This window comes from Malus domestica, chromosome 07 (genome assembly GCF_042453785.1).
Source record: "Malus domestica chromosome 07, GDT2T_hap1".
NCBI lineage: Eukaryota > Viridiplantae > Streptophyta > Magnoliopsida > Rosales > Rosaceae > Malus > Malus domestica.
The window spans coordinates 21,693,377-21,711,161 of record NC_091667.1 but is presented as its reverse complement, the minus strand read 5'-3'; the positions used below and the strand labels follow the sequence as shown (position 1 = coordinate 21,711,161).

Below are 17,785 nucleotides of genomic sequence, written 5' to 3'. Positions count from 1 at the left end.
CTCAATCAAATTAAGGCGATCAATATATGGGCTGAAACAATCTGGGCGAATGTGGTATAATCATGTCAGTGAGTATTTGATCAAAAAATGATATGCCAACAATGTCATCTGCCCTTGTGTGTTCATTAAGAAATCAAATATTGGTTTCGCTATAGTGGCAGTATATGTTGATGATATAAATCTAGTTGGAACTCTTGAAGAGCTCAATAAAATTGCTGAGTATCCAAAAAGCGAATTTGAAACGAAAGACCTTGGGAAAACAAAATATTGTCTCGGCCTGCAGATCGAACATTGTGCTAATAGAGTTTTGGTCCATTAATCAGTTTACATTGAAAAAATACTGAAGCGATTTGGCATGGACAATGCTTATCCATTTAGCACCCCAATGGTCGTTTGTTCTTTGGACATTAAGAAAGATCCATTCCGTCCAAAAGAAGATGATGAACTGGTCCTTGGTCCAGAAGTACCATATTTGAGTGCAATAGGTGCTTTATTGTATTTAACACAATGTACTAGACCATATATAGCTTTTTCAGTAAACTTGTTAGCCAGGTATAGCTCTGCTCTAACAATTCATCATTGGAAGGGAGTCAAAGATGTTCTATGATACCTTCGTGTGACAACAGACATGGGTCTCTTGTACTCAGACAAGTCCACAAATGACCAGATCCTTGTTGGATACGAAAATGCTTGTTTTCTCTCCGATCCACATAAAGCTCGCTCACAACCTGGATATGTTAGTTCATTAATAGAGATACAACAATTTCATGGCCCTCAACGAAGCAAACATTAGTTGCTACATCTTCCAATCACTTGGAAATAATTGCTTTACATAAGGCAAGTCGTGAATATTCTTGGTTAAGATCAATGATCCATTACCTCAGGAATTCATGTGGTCTACCTTCAAAGACAGACACTCTAATTATCATCCATGAAGATAATGCAGCCTGTGTTGCCTAGATAAAGAAAGGATTCATCAAGGGTGATAAAACTAAACTCATATCTCCAAGGTTTTCCAGTGCACATGAGCCTCAGAAGGCTAAAGTTATTGAAGTCAGACAAATCTGTTTCAATGAAAATTTGGCAGACTTGTTCACCAAATCTCTACCAAAGTGCACATTTCAGAAGTTAGTGCAGGGAATTGGATTACGTCGGCTTACAAATTTGAAGAATGCGGAATTAGGGGGAGATACAATTTAGGGGGAGCATCCATGATACATGCATGTTGTACTCTTTTTATTTCGATTAGGATTTTTCCCACTGGGTTTTTCCTATCAAGGTTTTAACGAAGCAATATAAGCATGCTTAACACCATATCAACAATCCAGGTAAAGTTGTACTCTTTTTCCTTCGCTACGCTTTTTTCCCACTGGGTTTTTCCAAGCAAGGTTTTAACGAGGCAACTGATGTTGATATGTGGGCATCCAAGGGGGAGTGTTGTAAACAGTGGGTATGTTTGCCCACGTGTATACAGTAAAGATTCATATGCTAAATAGTGAAGTTTTTGTAAGTTTTCAAGGTAATTGCTCTATAAATAGAGCACTACTAGTGTTCAAAACACACAGATACAAAAGCAATAAGAGAAGAAAGATAAGTTAGAATATTTTCTACATTCTCCTATTTCTCTTTTACTTGCAATCATTCTGTTATAGTTAATAAACAAAACAGTGTGATATATTATACCCACTTCTCTCTCGCTTTTAGCAAATGTTATTTTTCTAACTTTTGCCTATTTATAACACCCAATATAATATATCAAATAGTGCAGGGGTAATTTGGTAATTTGGTCATCATAAAATATAATATAAATATAAGTAGGAAGAGAGAATAAAAAAAAATAGAAGATGAGTGAAAGTTGATGGTAAGAAAAATATAATAAAAAAAGGAAAATCATGAATATTGTGTTCAAAACAACAATGAGCTAGCAATAATATGATTAAATAAGTTATTTATTAAATATTATTTTCTCTATTTTTAAACATGTTGAATGCAGCTAGCAACAATGAGCTAACTTAAGAGGTGTGTAATGCAGGTTATAAAAAAAGTTATTTCACACACAGATAATAATGTGATTAAATTACATTAAATTAGTTATCAAATGACTGTTTTATTTTTATTTTTTACAAACGATATTATCTACGCTAAAGGGGAAGGGTGAGCTTAGCCTCACAATAAGCTAGCAATAATGTGATTCAATTAGTTGTTTATTAAATATTATTTTCTCTATTTTTAAACACGTTCAAAACATCTTAAGTTATAAAAAAAATGTCATTCGCACGTGGATAATAATGTAATTAAATTAGTTGTCAAACTTTTTTTTAACAAGCGATATTATCTACACTAAGGGAGGGAGGGTGGGCTTAGCCTCACAATGGGCTAGCAATAATGTGATTCAATCAATTGTTTATTAAATTTTATTTTCTCTATTCTTAATGTAAATTCTATAGAGACCGATTTTATTATGTGAATTCAGCTGCTTTAATTGGTTTATGAGGGGTTTCTTTTAGCATGATCTAAGATTATTCATTTTCTTCAAATATTTGACTTTCCTTTTGTCAATTTATGCATATAAATACATTTAAAACGTGTGAGTAGCGTGTAGCACGCCGTGATTCAAAAAATGCTTTTGTCATTTTAATTAGTTTTTTGTGTTTTTTTTAATTAAACCTCACTATAGGCTAGTAATAATGTGATTCAATTTCTCTATTTTAAAACACGTTCAAAACATCTTAAGAGGCTTGTAATGCCGGTTATAAAAAAGGTCTTTCGCACGCAGATAATAACATGATTAAATTAGTTGTCAAATGATTTTTTTTTTAACAAACGATATTATCTACACTAAAGGGGAGGGGGTGGGCTTAGCCTCACAATAGGCTAGCAATAATGTGATTCAATAAGTTGTTTATTAAATATTATTTTCTTTATTTTTTAAACACTTCCAAAATATCTTAAGAGGTGTGTAATGCCGGTTATAAAAAAGGTGTTTCACACGCGGATAATAATATGATTAAATTAGTTCTCAAATGATTATTATTTTTTATTTTAACAAACGATGTTATCTACACTAAGAGGAAGGAGGTGGGCTTAGCCTCATAATGGGCTAGCAATATTGTGATTCAATCAATTGTTTAATAAATATTATTTTCTCCATTCTTAATGTAAATTCTATAAAGACCAATTTTATTATGTGAATTCAATTACTTTAATTGGTTTATGAGGGGTTTTTTCTAGCATGATCTAAGATTATTCATTTACTTCAAATATTTGACTTACCTTTTGTCAATTTATGCATATAAATACATTTAAAATGTGTAAGTCGCGCATATCACGCCATGATTCAAAAGGAGCTGTGATTCACATGGAAGTTGTGGGCAACAAAAACTCGTAAATTCAAAGTAAGAGGGAATTTTGTAGGAAAGGTACTTTTTGATGACAAAAACTCGTAAATTCAAAGTGATCAAAGAAGGCTGTTAAAGTGGGAGCTCGCCTCTCGCCAATAATCACATCAGCTACTTGGCAAATAAGGGATGTACTAGAACTAGAAAAGCTTAACTCTCCACGAAGAAAGCTCTATAAAAGCTGCGGAAGAACAAGAAAAGACACTCGTTCAACTCTCAGAAACACCCATAAAGGCTTTGTCACTTTCCTTACATTCCTTTTGTAGTCCGGGCACAACCTTTATAGTTTTTAGGTCTGCTACATTCCATTTGTGGTATCGATTCTATTGTTATTATTTCCTTTGTTTTCTCTTCACCAAGCTTGTAATTTACAACTAGGAGAAGTGTGTCTGACAGGCAACCAACCTTGGCCAAAGAGGTTGAAACTTTGTTTAAACCCTTATATTTGTTGCCTATCGTATCAATTATCACTTTTACATACATTGTATTGTCATTTCCCTTCATTTCTTATGGATTATTACAAGCTTTTCATTCTAAATAATGACTTAGTATTTGCTTGTCTTTACTTTTGTTTTATTTCTTTTCAACTAACCATGATGAATTAGTTCACATTGTTGTTGTTAATTCATATCAACCTAGCATTTAGCACAAACTAAAAGTCCTTGGCTTCAAGGCAAAGAAAAGAACTTATTATAGTCTTAACCCTTCTGTAAACAATCTTTTGGTTAAAGAGGTTCAAGTATCTTATGGTGCAAGTAATTGATCCACCTACACACAAAACAACTTACAATCTGTTGGTCTTAACCAACGATGGCACACCCGACACTCTATTAACTTTGTAAGAGAGCCTAAGATCCTAAAAAAGGCTTCACTAAGGCACCTTTCAAATTTAACACCAGAGTCCACCATTCATGCAGGGGGAGTTGTGCAAGGCACATATCCAGGCAAACATAATTTTGGCATGCCTGCTGGGACTAATCGTGTTGCATGTCAAGAAGCAAAAGTAATAGAGATTATAGAAGAAGATACAAAGCATTACCTTACCTTCATAAGGGGGTTCAGATGACAGACTAACAAGAAGAGCCAACCTCCTCATAGAGTCCTAAGATGGCAAGGAGCCCGTTTCAATCAAAAGGATAGGGCAATAGAGTGACAAATGAAGATTTGCAGTCTACTATGATCCAGGTGCTGAGGAGCATGGAGAAGATTTATGTGGAAACTTGGGGAGAAGTTAGTAGGTTGTGTTCAATTACTAGGGCTTTACAAAGGAAGTTAGAAGTGGAGTTTTCCACACCAACTTGTGCAGTAAAAAAACAACTTAGCTGAGGAAGGTATGGGATTGAGTCTGGAGAAATAAGATATTGCAACAGCTTTTCCACCTTTGACCGATGAGAGATGGAGAAGAGGAAAAGGCAAAGAAGAATTAGTGATCATCTATGGTCCGATCTCAGAAAAGCCAGTGATCACCCATGGACTATGTTGAACCATATATTTCACAAAGAAAATAAATAATGGACCTTAACAAACAAAAAAAAAAAAGTGTACAAGTGCTTTACAGGTCAAAAAAAAAAATGGTGGGATCAAACCACGTTCTAAGACTTAAGAGGTGGTTGGCTTCTAGAAAATCCCAAAGTCCCACTCCTTCAACTAGAGCCAATATGTTGGCTCTTCCAAACAACTCCGCTTTGGAAAAAATGAACAAGGGTGAATATGTGTCGAGTAAATTATTTGTTCTCGTAACAATTTTTGCTTAACATAATTTTTGACACATTCGGTGGGACCCATTCATCTTTTCATCTCTAATTATGAATAAATGAAATTGTGTGTGCTGGATATTTTCTTATAAGAAACGAGACAGCACCACAAATCCTTATTTACTTCCATGAGCTTCTCACAACTCATTTCAAGGCTGGACGTGCAAGGCTAGCTGGATATCGAATGTCATTTATCCTTGATTAAGCACCAGTCTCACTCAATGTCCAAAAGCCAACTCCTGGAGTTGAAGCCAACAAGGCAGCTATCACATTCATGAAGCCCATGTAGAAGAAGATTCCATCAAAGAACGCAAAAAAATGTGAAGAAACGAGTTCCTAAAAGCTCTTAGGAAGAAAATATGTGAAGATGCTCTCGTGGAAGCTACTGAAGGCATTTCAACTGTAGCTGCTAAGGCTCCACTTGCATCAACAAAAGCCATGAAGGCCAAAAATTGTTGAGTCCCTAATCCTCTAAGCTACAGGCCCCACCCCGTCTCCACTGGATCTGTTCCCGGGAGTAACTTAAAAAAAATCAAGACCAACGCACTTGTAGATGATAAAGCTTGCACCACAACTAAAATTGTGATTGGCTCAACCCCAATCACGTTAATCACTACAAAGCTTGTGAGGGTGGCTTCTTTTAAAGAAAATACCACAAGGTGCAAACAACTTGCCAGGAAAGATTATACCATCTCAAATACCAAATCACAAGCACGCTATATTGAGGGTAAAGTCAAGGTTGCTAACACACATCACCCATGAGGGCAATCCAAAGTGATAAATCATGTCAAGTTCAAGAAGAAGGATCTGAAAAAATATGTCAACAATGAAACAATGAGAGTTCAAGCCCACATATTGCATGGCTAGCTACGAAGGCTAACAATAATGGTGAAAAATCAATTGAATTTATCCACAACACACGACCATGGGCACTTGCAATAAAAGATTGGGGCAGGCTACTATTGATGAACTCCAACGCTAAATGGGAAAGACCATACATTGTCACTAAAGTCTTCACAAAATGTGCCTATGAGTTCTCTAACACCAGTAGGAAATGCATATACCCATGCGTCAATGGAAAGCTTATGAAGAAGCTTTATGCCTAAACAGTGCCTAACGAACTCTAAGAGGAAGCCATACATAAAGGACGCAAGCAAAGGAAAAAATGATTTCCTTTGAACTATGTATGGCTTGATCCTTCAAAAAGGTATGTAGGTAGCCTGGCATTAAAGCTAGGTGCAGCAGTTTAAACCAAATTCCCGAAAATCAAGGGATGAACTGCATTTGACTTGATTCCTTAACGGGGTAGTAGGCAATCTAACCCAAAAATTAGATGCAGTCATAAATCACCAAAAACATATTCCTTCCACCAAAAGTATTGCAAATAAATTGCTGCGTAGTCGGAAGAATATGTAAATATATCTCATTCATAGTGAAATCAAATTGCAAAAGGAGTTTGATACGCAAGTCTTCATAGATAAAAAGCTCGAAGGGGACAAGGCTTTTTGTGTCTCTTTTCAGTATCACCATGCTCATTATGGTTAACATCCATCAAAGACCAGGCATCAAACTTTTTGCCTAAACCCTACAAGCTTTGATAACTCCATCATCTGAGAAAAAAAAAATTTGGAATTCACTTGGCATACGTCCGCCACCTAACTCTGCTTTCCATAGGGACAACGAGCTTGATAAAGTCCAACAGAAGATATCAGTCTTACGTTTGGCCCGTAGAAAATGCTCTTTGTCTCTTATCAAAAGCTTGCTTAACAAACGAATGTCCGTGCATATTCATATCTGCAAAAGAAAGGCATAATACATCAGTTCAAGCCCACAAAAATTATCAAGGCTCATGCATACAAAAATTCTTATACATGATGCTTGAGGGGGCAACTGTTGAACCATCTATTTTCACAAAGAAAATAAATAATCGACCTTACAAAAAAAAGTGTACAAGTGCTTTACAGGTCCAAAAAAATTAAAAAATAGGGGATGGTGGGATCAAACCACGTTCTAAGACTTAAAAGATGGTTGGCTTCCAAAAAATCCCAAAGTCTCACGTCTTCAACTAGAGCTAATGTGGTGGCTCTTCTAAACGACTCCACTTTAGAAAAAGGAATGTGGGTGAACTTTTGTTGAGTGAATTATTTGTTCTCGTACATTTTTTGCTCAATAGTCAGATCTCAAAGGAGAAGGGGCCTACATGGGTGAATTTGCCGGAGATAGTCCTAGTCACAAGCATGTCAAGAAACACAATCGAGCAAAATGGAACTAATGCTTTAACATCTAGTTCAAATGGAGGAGCCAGTGGAAATGGTATGCCCACAATAGTCACTAAACCACTTCCTTATAGGCCTCCACCTATGGTCAATAAAATGAGAGGTGGGACAGCCCGAGGCAGTGCTTGAGATGCCCGCTTACTTTGAAAATAGCCCGAAGTAAGGAATATCTCCACCTTTGCCAAGTAATGTGGCAAACCAGCAACTAATGAATGAGATAGTTGACTTAAGGAGACTAATAATGCATAATGCTAGGCTATATGCCCGCCTAATGTTCAGGGTGACCTACCAAAACCCTTACCCTCCATACATTGATGAACAAAAGCTAGCAGCTACAAGCTGAGGTTGTTTAGGGATTCTTTAATTGAGCTGACTTCTCAGTGGTATTCTCTCCTACCTCCTAACTCCATTGCCAACTAAGGGTAAATGAATATGGCTTTCCATGAGCAATTTTACAGTGTGGAACCTAAAGTAATTATCAATGACTTGGTGGAAGTCAAAACGGTATGAACATAAGTCCACAAAAGACTTCATGATGAGATTCAGGAAGACTAGAATGAGGTGCCAATTTCCTATAAACCATGGGTAGCTCATAGCCATTGCTCAAAAAGCTTTGAGGTTACCTCTAAGGAAGAAGTTCTATGATGTACAGTTCACTGAGCTACAAGAATTGGCGATTGTCGCCACTAAATATGATAAATTTTTGGGTGAAGAGTAGCAAATAAAGCATTCTTCAAAACCTGTCCCCTTCTACCAAAATAAAGTTCCAATACACCAATTGGAATTTGAAGGCATGAAGCAAGGGAAAGACATGGAAATATATATCGTGAGTTTTTAATTCCTGTCGATGAGAAATATCATGCAAATTCTCTAAATTCGTTGGGAGACTATTTATGTATTTGCCACGGTGAAGTCTTTCCATATGATGTTTGGATTATGAAGGAATATGGATGGAGTGACAAAAGCTTGGACCTTGCTTTTTTCTATTGAGAAGTCCGTGCACGACACATCGATTACTATGACCGTTTCACACCTTTAGTGTTATCCAAGGACGATGACATACTTCTTTTCGAGATAGATAGTGAGAACCTTTTTTGGTTTGACTTGGGAAAAAAAAAGCGTTAAAAGAGTTGAAACTCTTGGTTACTTTGAAGTAGTTTGTATTTTGTAAGGGTTGTGGAGCCTCTCCCTTCTTCTTGAATCTTGACGGTGAATCCTGTAGAAGATGGTTGTCATTGATTTATATATAACAACATTACTTTGTTCATTTGTTAGTTAATAGGAAAACTAATGAAAATGGTTTGAAAACTTTGAGTTTTAATGATAAGGACAAAATAAAGGGTAAAGTGAATGGTATCATGATTGGCTTTTTAGTGTAAAAATATAATTTTTCGTTAAAGTGAACAGTACCGGATGTTTTTCGTTAAAGTTCCCGTTCTTAATTTGTAATTCTACGAATCATCAATGAGGAGGGATTGGACTCCAACGACAGGGCGTTTTATTGTACCTACACACAACCGCATGAACAACGACATGTCATTCATCGTCAACAAACCATCTTTCTTTCTCGTGCTTCTGTAAACGTCCGTTGAACTTTCCGGGCCTTCCGACTCAAAAATGGCCAAGAAAAGAGAGCGCCGAGTCGCACCGAGTTCGAACCGCGGCGAAGACCGAGTAGAACCTTCGGGACAACTCCGCGACGCAAACGGGCAGCACATAGTCACCTTCGTCCTCTTCTTCTGCGTAGCTGTAGCAACCGCCGTGCTCGCCTACCGCATCAAATATGCTCCGACGGCGAAACCGACGAATTACGCTGTCTACGAGCGAGGAATCGTGAAACCTGATGTGAATTACCAGGAGATCCTCACTGCAAGTACCCTCCCTATTGATTTCTGCAATTTGTCTGTTTGATTGCCTAGAAAATGCGGGAAAAATTAAGACGAATTGAAGTTATCGTTTGCTGTATTTTAGCTGTTATTAGTCAAGAAATGCACGAAATGATACGAAACCTTAGTGTTTATACTTATTTTTGGCTTCGATTCAAACTTTTTGTCAGCTGCCAAACAGAAAATTTAGATCTTACAGTGTTTTTATTGATAATGTGGTTTGAAAAATTCAGGAAAATGGAAAGGTTTCCGAAAATACGAGTGGCAGGCACTTTGTATATCCTGTATTGGCCTACATTACTCCATGGTATGCCATGTCTTTCAATCTGTTTGGCTATATAATAATTTATGAGATTGTATTATTTTCTAACAAGCTGTTTGGATTGGAATGAAATACAACGAGAATTTCTTCAAATATGAGAAGCAAAAAAAAATTACTTGGAATTGAAGAATATGTAAAATTTGAGGAATTCATTTGGTAACGAAATACACTCGGAATCATAGTAAAGAAAGTAGTAGAGTTTGAACTGATCCATTAGTCTCTCTTTGATACAAACTACAAAGTGCCGGTCTTTTTGGTTTAATATAGCTTGGTGGATCTAACGTGATTAGGTAAAGTTTTCCATTTTAAAGGTTGTTGTTCTATAATACCTAGGTTAGTAATTTGTATTGGTTGGTTGCTCATACAATCATATTAGACGTATTTGCATTAATTAGCTTGAAATTTTTGCGAACTCCTTCTCACATGTCAAATTATACAGGAATTCTAAGGGCTATGATATGGCCAAATGGTTCAACTCCAAGTTTACTCATTTATCTCCAATTTGGTATGACCTAAAGAGGTATGCTCCCAGTTTTCGTGGTTGGACAAAGTGATATGAGTAGTTGATGTACTGCTCAGTTATTTGATTATATACGTGACCATTGACGTGTCTATTCTCAAAACTCTAGATTAGAACTGTCTGCTAAATAAAGTTGGCTCGGAATCAAACTTAATGTAGGATTACTTTTTGGCTGTGGGGGTTGGGGATAATCCTCTCATTTATGACCTTCAACCTCTAGAGATAGTAGGAATATCTGTTAAGATTCAGTAAGTTGTAGATTTGTGAAAATTAAGCGATAATTAAGATTTGTGTAGCTATTTTATTTCTGGATAAGTTTTCAGTATTTCACCCCTTTTGTCAACAGCCAAGGCAACAGCTTAATTCTGGAAGGTAGGCATAATGCTGATATGGGATGGATCTCAGATCTAAGGATGGCAGGAGATGCTTGGGTATGAAGAAGAATTCTTTAACACCCTTCTCACTACTTTTTCGTATTTGACTAATATTGAACAGCTGTGACATCAATTGTTCACAATTGAATGTGGGAAGTCATGTAATAAAATTTGAGAGGTCTTTTCAACAGTTTGTCAACTTAGAAACAATTTAAATTCTTTGTTATAAGTCGTCGATATATGTTCTGCACTTTTATATGTAGTTGTGGCACACTTTTTATCTCAATCAGTTAGTAATCTCATCTGTAGCATACCTCCATAATGTATAGGTATTGCCTAGAGTTGTTCTGGAAGCATTTCCAGCAGAGCTGCTTACAAAGAAGAAGCAGAGGAGTAAAGCTATTAATCTTATAGTAAACGAGTGCAAGTAGGCCTCCAACCTAGAGTACTTTTTATATGTTTGTTTTATTGAGATATTATGTCCTAATTCTACCCCATTGGCTTCTGATCTTTTTGAACTCGTTTACTATTTAATGATTTCTGTAGTCTGTATGTACCAAAAGGTCCAAAACTTTGGTCATTTTTCTTTATATCTAACGCAGATAAGGTACTAATTTTGTGGGGGGCTTTTTCGTTGATCAGGGAGATGAGATATGACGGTATTGTACTGGAATCTTGGTCAAGGTGGGCAGCTTACAGAATTTTGCATGATCCAAGCTTGCGGAATTTGGTAAAGTACTAATTTTGCATGACCCAACTAGGCAAATGATGGCAATGTTTCATAAAAGTCATTTTTGTTGTCTGTTGAAAATATTTTTATACCTTTCACAAGTATATAGTATTCATATATGTTGACGTGTCAGGACTTTGATCAACTGTAACTGCAATATTCCAAATTAGAATTCCATTTGCTATTTTGAGATGCAACTGTTTAATATACATTCCTTAATACAAAGATCAAGGATATATGAAATTGTATTAGCGGGCTAATGAAATCTTTTGATCGGAGTCACTTTGTTACCAAATATAACAAGAACTTGTCTTCTTCGTACCTACATCCAAGTTTGCTGAAAGTCAATATTGTTTGGAGGTGTAGATGTTGCCTAATGAACTTATTTGTTGTGGCTATTCATTGGTGCTGTTTTTTAGAAAGTGATACCATGTATCTTCTCCTCAAATTATATAACATCTGAGAATCTTTGTTATTCTGCCCGTGCAGGCATTGCAGTTTATAAAAGAGCTTGGTGATGCATTACATGGTGTGAGCTTAGAGAGGAATGATAAGCAACGGTTGCAATTAGTCTATGTTATTGGTCCGCCACATTCAGAGAAGCTCCAACCGCATGATTTTGGACCTAAAGATCTTCAGAGCTTGGATGATGCTGTGGATGGATTCTCGCTTATGACGTATGATTTCTCGGGACCCAATAATCCTGGTCCCAATGCACCTCTGAAGTGGATTCATTCTACCCTGCAGCTGCTCCTTGGTACCAATAAAAACAGTGCTCTAGCCTGCAAGATATTTCTTGGCATCAATTTCTACGGCAATGATTTCGTCCTCACAGGAGGTATTATTCTGTTTCTTTTCTACTTGTACAATTTGTGTTGTTCATTGGCGTTGGAGAATCCATATTTGATTTATGGTTTCGTGTTATTGCCCATGGGGAGTGAAATATGATGGGTCAACTCCTTATGAGTTCCCATGTTGTTTGTCCTATGAATCTATTGGTGGTTGTCCTAGAATTGGAAAGGAATTGAACCTAGGTGAGTAAATAAACTTAACAAGTCTTGTATGACGACTATATGGGGTTTGGATTGATCATCTTAACATTGTGCATTTGATAATTTTATCTAAGCATCTGCTATTGTCTCCAGCTTCCAAATCGTTGGTAATTCATTTACTAGGACATCTCTTGAAGTTTTTTTTTTTTTTGCTTGAATGTGTTTGAATTCTCTAGTAGTTCCACATTTTAGGGAGAGTCTTTTTATGTTATTGAAAATGCAGGTCCTGGTGGTGGTGCTATCACTGGAAGGGATTACCTGTCCTTGTTGGAGAAGCACAAGCCCGAGTTGGAATGGGAAAAGAACAGCGCAGAACATTTATTCTTTTACTCCGATGATGAAAGTAATTACCACGCTGTGTTCTATCCATCACCAATGTCAATTTCTGTGCGGCTAGAGGAAGCTCGCAAATGGGGATGCGGCATCTCAATTTGGGAAATTGGGCAAGGTTTGGATTACTTTTTCGATCTTCTGTAAAGCAGTCTTTTGATCATCCACATGTAACATAATTTATACATTTTGGGCATGTGCTCGGTCTAACAAAGTTTTAGTTAGGGGTGACAAGAATTTGAAGAATTCGATCTATCTTCTATAACTGGTCCGACATTTCAAGCACACTAGGATTACAGCTTACTGCAAACGAGTATAGATTGCCAAACTTGTCATGTGTCTTAATCTTTTTGTATGCTGGTGTGTGGTTAACTTGGAATACCGTAATAACAAGTCTAAGGGGTGGTTTGGGAGTGAAGTGCTTAAAAAAAACCATCTATGAAAAAAAGTTGTGAGGATTTTAGGTGTTTGGTAAACTGAAAAAAAGGCTTATTTTGGAAGCTGCTGTGAGAATAAGCTGAAATCAAAGGAAAAAGCTGAAGCTGCTATTTGTAGCTTTGGAAAATTGGTTTTTTTTTTCAAAGCACACGGAGCTACCATGCTCTTTTAATGAAAAGACCTACTATCAGACTGTTTTTTATTCTAAAAACACTTGTACAAAAAAGCTTACCAAACACTGCTGATTTATTTCACAGCTGTTTATTCTCACAACACAGTCGCTTATTCTCACAACAGTTTTTTTTTAAAGCACAACAATACTAAACTAACCCTAAGTTGTATGAACGTTCTTCGGGAATTCTCCACCAGGCAGCCACCATCAACTGTACTGCGGTCCGTACTGCACCCGCGGAGTGTACTCTAAACGTATTTTTCGTTGCAGAGTTTCTCAAGACTTCTAGTGACATTTTTCTCAGCCACACAAAACATTTACAACCCAAAGTCATCATCCCAGCCATCAGACAATATCAAGTGATCAACAACCTCGCAATCCTTACTCGCCATGTGCCAATTGCTCAATGGGCAACCTCTCATCTTGCATGACACGTCAGCACCACCCTCCACCCAAAAGGCAGCAGCCAAATTGTACCCACCGAAGCTAAGGCTCGTAAAGCCTTCCATCATCCTTAGAAAGAAACAAAAAAAAAAAAAAAAAAAAAAATATCCTGCACAAAGAGACTTCAATCTCAATTTTTCATCAATTTTCTGAGACTAAAAAGAGTATTTTTCTTCTGTTTCTCACACTAGATTCTCTCACTAGAATTATGCCATGGAGGCCTTCAATGCAGCAAGCTTGACCCCCATAAGATCAGTTCTTGGTGACAGAAGAAAAATCCCATCACTGCCTTCCATTTCCCTTCCCAAATTCTCCCATCCCACAGGTTTGAAAGCTTCACAAGAGTCTTCATCTCGGAGTTTCCATGGCGGCTTGCTGCTCTTATCTTCGGTTTTCAATGCCGGGTTTGCCAAGGCTTTGTCAAATGAGGAAGCACTGGGGCAGACTGTGAGTGGTGGAGGTGGAGACTTGGAAGTAGGTGGGGTTCTTGACAGTGTTATCAGTTTTGTGACCGATAATCCTGCAGTTGTCGCTGGCGGTTTCGCAGTTTTGGCGGTTCCATTGATTCTGTCTCAGGTTCTGAAGCCTCCTAAGCCGTTTGGTGTTGACTCTGCCAGAAGTGCTTATGCAAAATTGGGTGAGGAGGCCAATGCTCAGTTGCTTGATATAAGATCGCCAGCGGATTTTAGGCAGTTTGGTACTCCGGATGTCAAGGGTTTGGGGAAGAAGGCGGTGTCGATTGTTTACAAAGGTGAAGATAAGCCGGGTTTCTTGAAGAAACTCTCTTTGAAGTTCAAGGAGCCAGAAAATACCACATTGTTCATCCTCGATAAGTAAGATTGTTAACCCGATTCTTTAGTTTTCGTTTCCCCATTCTTTTACGAATCATGAATTGTCAATTTCTGAGCTTATTTCGAAGCAGTTGTTCACAATCAAGAGCTACTATCAAGTGCCTAGAATTGACATCACCTTAGAATGTGTACATTATGCAATTGGTTTATGTAGAGATCACTATTTGGACGGCGAAAGAAAAATTCAGTTCACATTACCATTTAGTTTCGAAGAGGACGGTGGAGTAGAGAATTCTCACATTAAAACTCAGTTGCTAGTATTACATAAAAGACCTTGGGTTTCCTAGAATTTCATACAAATTGTCATATGTTAGTGCAAAAATATCAACTCCGGTTTGTGCACATTCCAAATCCCTTTCTTGAAAACAATGCTTCTAATCAGTGGCGTGAAAGGGGACGGAAGAAAGCTTAATTGAATAACTTCATGTAGAAACTGCTTGTTGACATTTCCATTTCTAGTTTACCATAAAATCGATTCTGATTATAATGTTGTTTCCTTGACGTTCATTTTTCACATGCTTGTGACGTTTGTGTTATTCCCAAAGCTAATATGTGAAGCTAATCCTGCAAATGTTCTGATGGAAGCCAGATTTGATGAGAACTCCGAGCTGGTTGCAGAATTAGTCACTGTAAATGGGTTCAAAGCTGCTTATGCTATTAAAGATGGTGCTGAAGGACCACGAGGATGGGTGGTCAGTTCCATTGCCCTTCCACGGCTAATCTTTGTTTCCATACGAGTCTTATTGAGCTTTAGTACTTGACATGAAATATCATTTTGCAGAACAGCGGTCTTCCTTGGACACCACCAACAAAAGCACTGAGTTTTGATTTTGGCAATTTAACAGATGCTCTTAATGATGCAGTTGGAGTAATTTTCTTGACTTTCATTTGTTGATTGATATTTCACATGTGAAAATCTATTCTCTTATTGAACAGTAAGGTGCAACTTGGTCTCCTACTTTCGAGCAAGGATGTTATATTGAAGTTTATATATTGAACACAAATAACAACATGTTAGTTAGTCTAAAAAGTTTAGTAGAAAATCATAAACGAAAAGCCAGATTGGTCGTGATAGAAGTATATAAAGATTTGAAACATCCCCCCGCCCCTAGCTTACATATTTCATCAAGATGGGACAAGAAAGCTGTTGATGTGTGCCATTCTGAAAATGGGTTGGGACGAGCAAATTTATTGGTTTTCAGTGATGGATTCCCTCGTTGATGATTATGTTCTAAAGAATTTTGATGTACTTATATGATTTTAACAGGATTCTTATATGTTTATGTGGTCAATTATGTGCAGGAGGGCTCAGATACCTTGTCTCTTTCCCTTGGGGTTGCCGCAGCAACCGGATTGGGTTTATTGGCTTTTACTGAAGTAAAGTCCATCCATGCTGATCTATTTGTTTTCCTTTTGGTGTAACATGTATCCTTCTCGAAGATCTTTCGAACTGACTGTTGCACTTTCATCTTTTTAGTTAGAAACAATCCTCCAAGTTTTAGGCTCAGCTGCACTAGTTCAGTTTGCGAGCAAGAAACTCCTTTTTGCTGAGGTGAGTCTCCTATTCTCTTTTATACTTCCAAGAAGTTATTGTGATGGAATGTTTATCAGGGTCGATAAGACAATTTTATGTCTCTGAAATAACGCGTAGTGGCCAAAAGTTATATTATTCCATATTTCCTCTTAGTTATTTTGTTCTAACAGTCTGCAGCCTTTGCATTTTAGTAATTTTTGTGAAACACGTCTAGCTCGTCATAAATATGAAGGTCTATTAATCATAAACATCTTTAACCAGCGCGGCCTTGAAAGCATATTACATTCTGGTCCCAAGGATTAGCATTCAACTTCATTGTCATAACCTAAGTTGCTTTTATTACAGGATCGAAAAGAAACTCTACAACAAGTTGATAAGTTCTTGACCACGAAGGTTGCCCCTAAGGAGCTCGTCGATGACATAAAGGTATAAGACTAAAAATGACGGATTCCCTCATCACTGACTCACAGATTAGTTATTTTGACAATTACAATATACTAAACTCTGCTGTTTTTATCCTCAACCGCCTTGAATTTCAGCAAATTGGGACAGCTCTTCTGCCAGTAACTGTTAGCAAGGCTCTTCCTGCACCTGCAAAACCAACTCCAGAGCCTACTGCTGCTAGTGATACTGTACAGAAAGCAGAAGCTGTGGTCGAACCAAAAGTAGAAGCAGCTACAGAAGCCACCCCGGAACCAAATTCAGTACCAAAACCAGAAGTTAAAGCAGAATCACTTCCTGGGATTTCAAAACCACTTTCCCCATTCCCTTATGTAATTACTCACTTTATTTTCTATTTGAATTTATTTTCATTTATATCAACCCTCATGATCAATTATTTTGTGCAAGAACTAACCAATCTTGCTTTCTTTCATGTTTTTTATGGTTGCAGTATCCGGATTTCAAGCCTCCGGCATCTCCCAGACCATCGCAGCCCTAGAGGCGTTGTTTAAAGCTTGCTTCTTCGACAGCAAGCTGTTTACGAACGATTTTGGAGGCTACACTCTTAGCTATGTATGCTCCTGATAGTGTGATACATGAAATTTTGGAGGTTACATTTGTCTGAAGATAATTCACTGTCATGAGTTGGATAAAATAGTTTTCACCAAGTATCCCTCTTGTTTTTGACTTTTTACTGCTTAAATTCTAATGTACTGTTTGTAATCAGGTGGATCTTTGGGTAGATGTGATTCATGGGTAAGCTCTGTTTGGATTGACTATAAATATGATATCTTTAGGACTTTTGGAATGTATATGTGTGTTTAATTGCTAGCCTAAGAGCTAGTTTGTCTGTTATTCTGGTCCAATACTAAAAATAATAAGAACTACAGCAATATTTTATTGGATCAAGACAAAAAATAAGCTCCAACTTTTGGAGAAAGTTTTAGTTGTGACAGGAACACAAATGGTATATCACGTGTTTTTATGTAAGTGGTGGAAAATTTTAATTTTTAAGTTATTAACTTTTTAACACATATATCCCATCATTTATATAGAGATACGTGGTGTTTCACCCCGTGTGACGGTCATACTAAAAAATTTCTCCAACTTTTGAGAAATGAGATTCAGCCTAAAGTTGAATGAAGAAATGAACGCCAACTTTTTGATGTTATCTAACTTGAAAAGCAGAAGATGGAAAAGTCGGGAACTAAGCTTATTTTTTCCGATCTCCATCATGAGGGATGTGGTTACTTGTTGACTAAT

The 17,785-nt window shown here is 37.1% G+C and overlaps 2 protein-coding genes across 2 annotated transcripts; both read left to right on the top strand.

Annotated features, from left to right (window-relative positions):
• Positions 1-8,894: 8,894 nt before the first annotated feature.
• LOC114826070 (uncharacterized) lies at positions 8,895-12,970 on the top strand. Its single transcript, XM_029105741.2, has 8 exons — positions 8,895-9,297; positions 9,548-9,621; positions 10,076-10,156; positions 10,503-10,587; positions 10,860-10,957; positions 11,173-11,260; positions 11,750-12,098; positions 12,536-12,970. The coding sequence occupies exons 1-8, from the start codon at positions 9,046-9,048 to the stop codon at positions 12,787-12,789; spliced, it is 1,281 nt and encodes a 426-aa protein (XP_028961574.2). The 5' UTR covers positions 8,895-9,045; the 3' UTR covers positions 12,790-12,970.
• Positions 12,971-13,625: 655 nt separating this feature from the next.
• LOC114826069 (rhodanese-like domain-containing protein 4, chloroplastic) lies at positions 13,626-17,334 on the top strand. Its single transcript, XM_029105740.2, has 8 exons — positions 13,626-14,529; positions 15,137-15,239; positions 15,329-15,415; positions 15,850-15,924; positions 16,025-16,099; positions 16,427-16,507; positions 16,621-16,854; positions 16,974-17,334. The coding sequence occupies exons 1-8, from the start codon at positions 13,910-13,912 to the stop codon at positions 17,019-17,021; spliced, it is 1,323 nt and encodes a 440-aa protein (XP_028961573.2). The 5' UTR covers positions 13,626-13,909; the 3' UTR covers positions 17,022-17,334.
• Positions 17,335-17,785: the final 451 nt, after the last annotated feature.

Excerpts from the sequence above, each read along its gene's own strand:
- LOC114826070 (XM_029105741.2), top strand. The coding sequence starts at position 9,046 with ATGGCCAAGAAAAGAGAGCGCCGAGTCGCACCGAGTTCGAACCGCGGC. Across the intron at positions 10,157-10,502 it reads ATTTGGTATGACCTAAAGAG|CCAAGGCAACAGCTTAATTC; the intron begins GTATGCTCCCAG and ends TTTTGTCAACAG. Across the intron at positions 11,261-11,749 it reads ATCCAAGCTTGCGGAATTTG|GCATTGCAGTTTATAAAAGA; the intron begins GTAAAGTACTAA and ends CTGCCCGTGCAG.
- LOC114826069 (XM_029105740.2), top strand. The coding sequence starts at position 13,910 with ATGGAGGCCTTCAATGCAGCAAGCTTGACCCCCATAAGATCAGTTCTT. Across the intron at positions 16,508-16,620 it reads AGCTCGTCGATGACATAAAG|CAAATTGGGACAGCTCTTCT; the intron begins GTATAAGACTAA and ends CTTGAATTTCAG. Across the intron at positions 16,855-16,973 it reads CACTTTCCCCATTCCCTTAT|TATCCGGATTTCAAGCCTCC; the intron begins GTAATTACTCAC and ends TTATGGTTGCAG.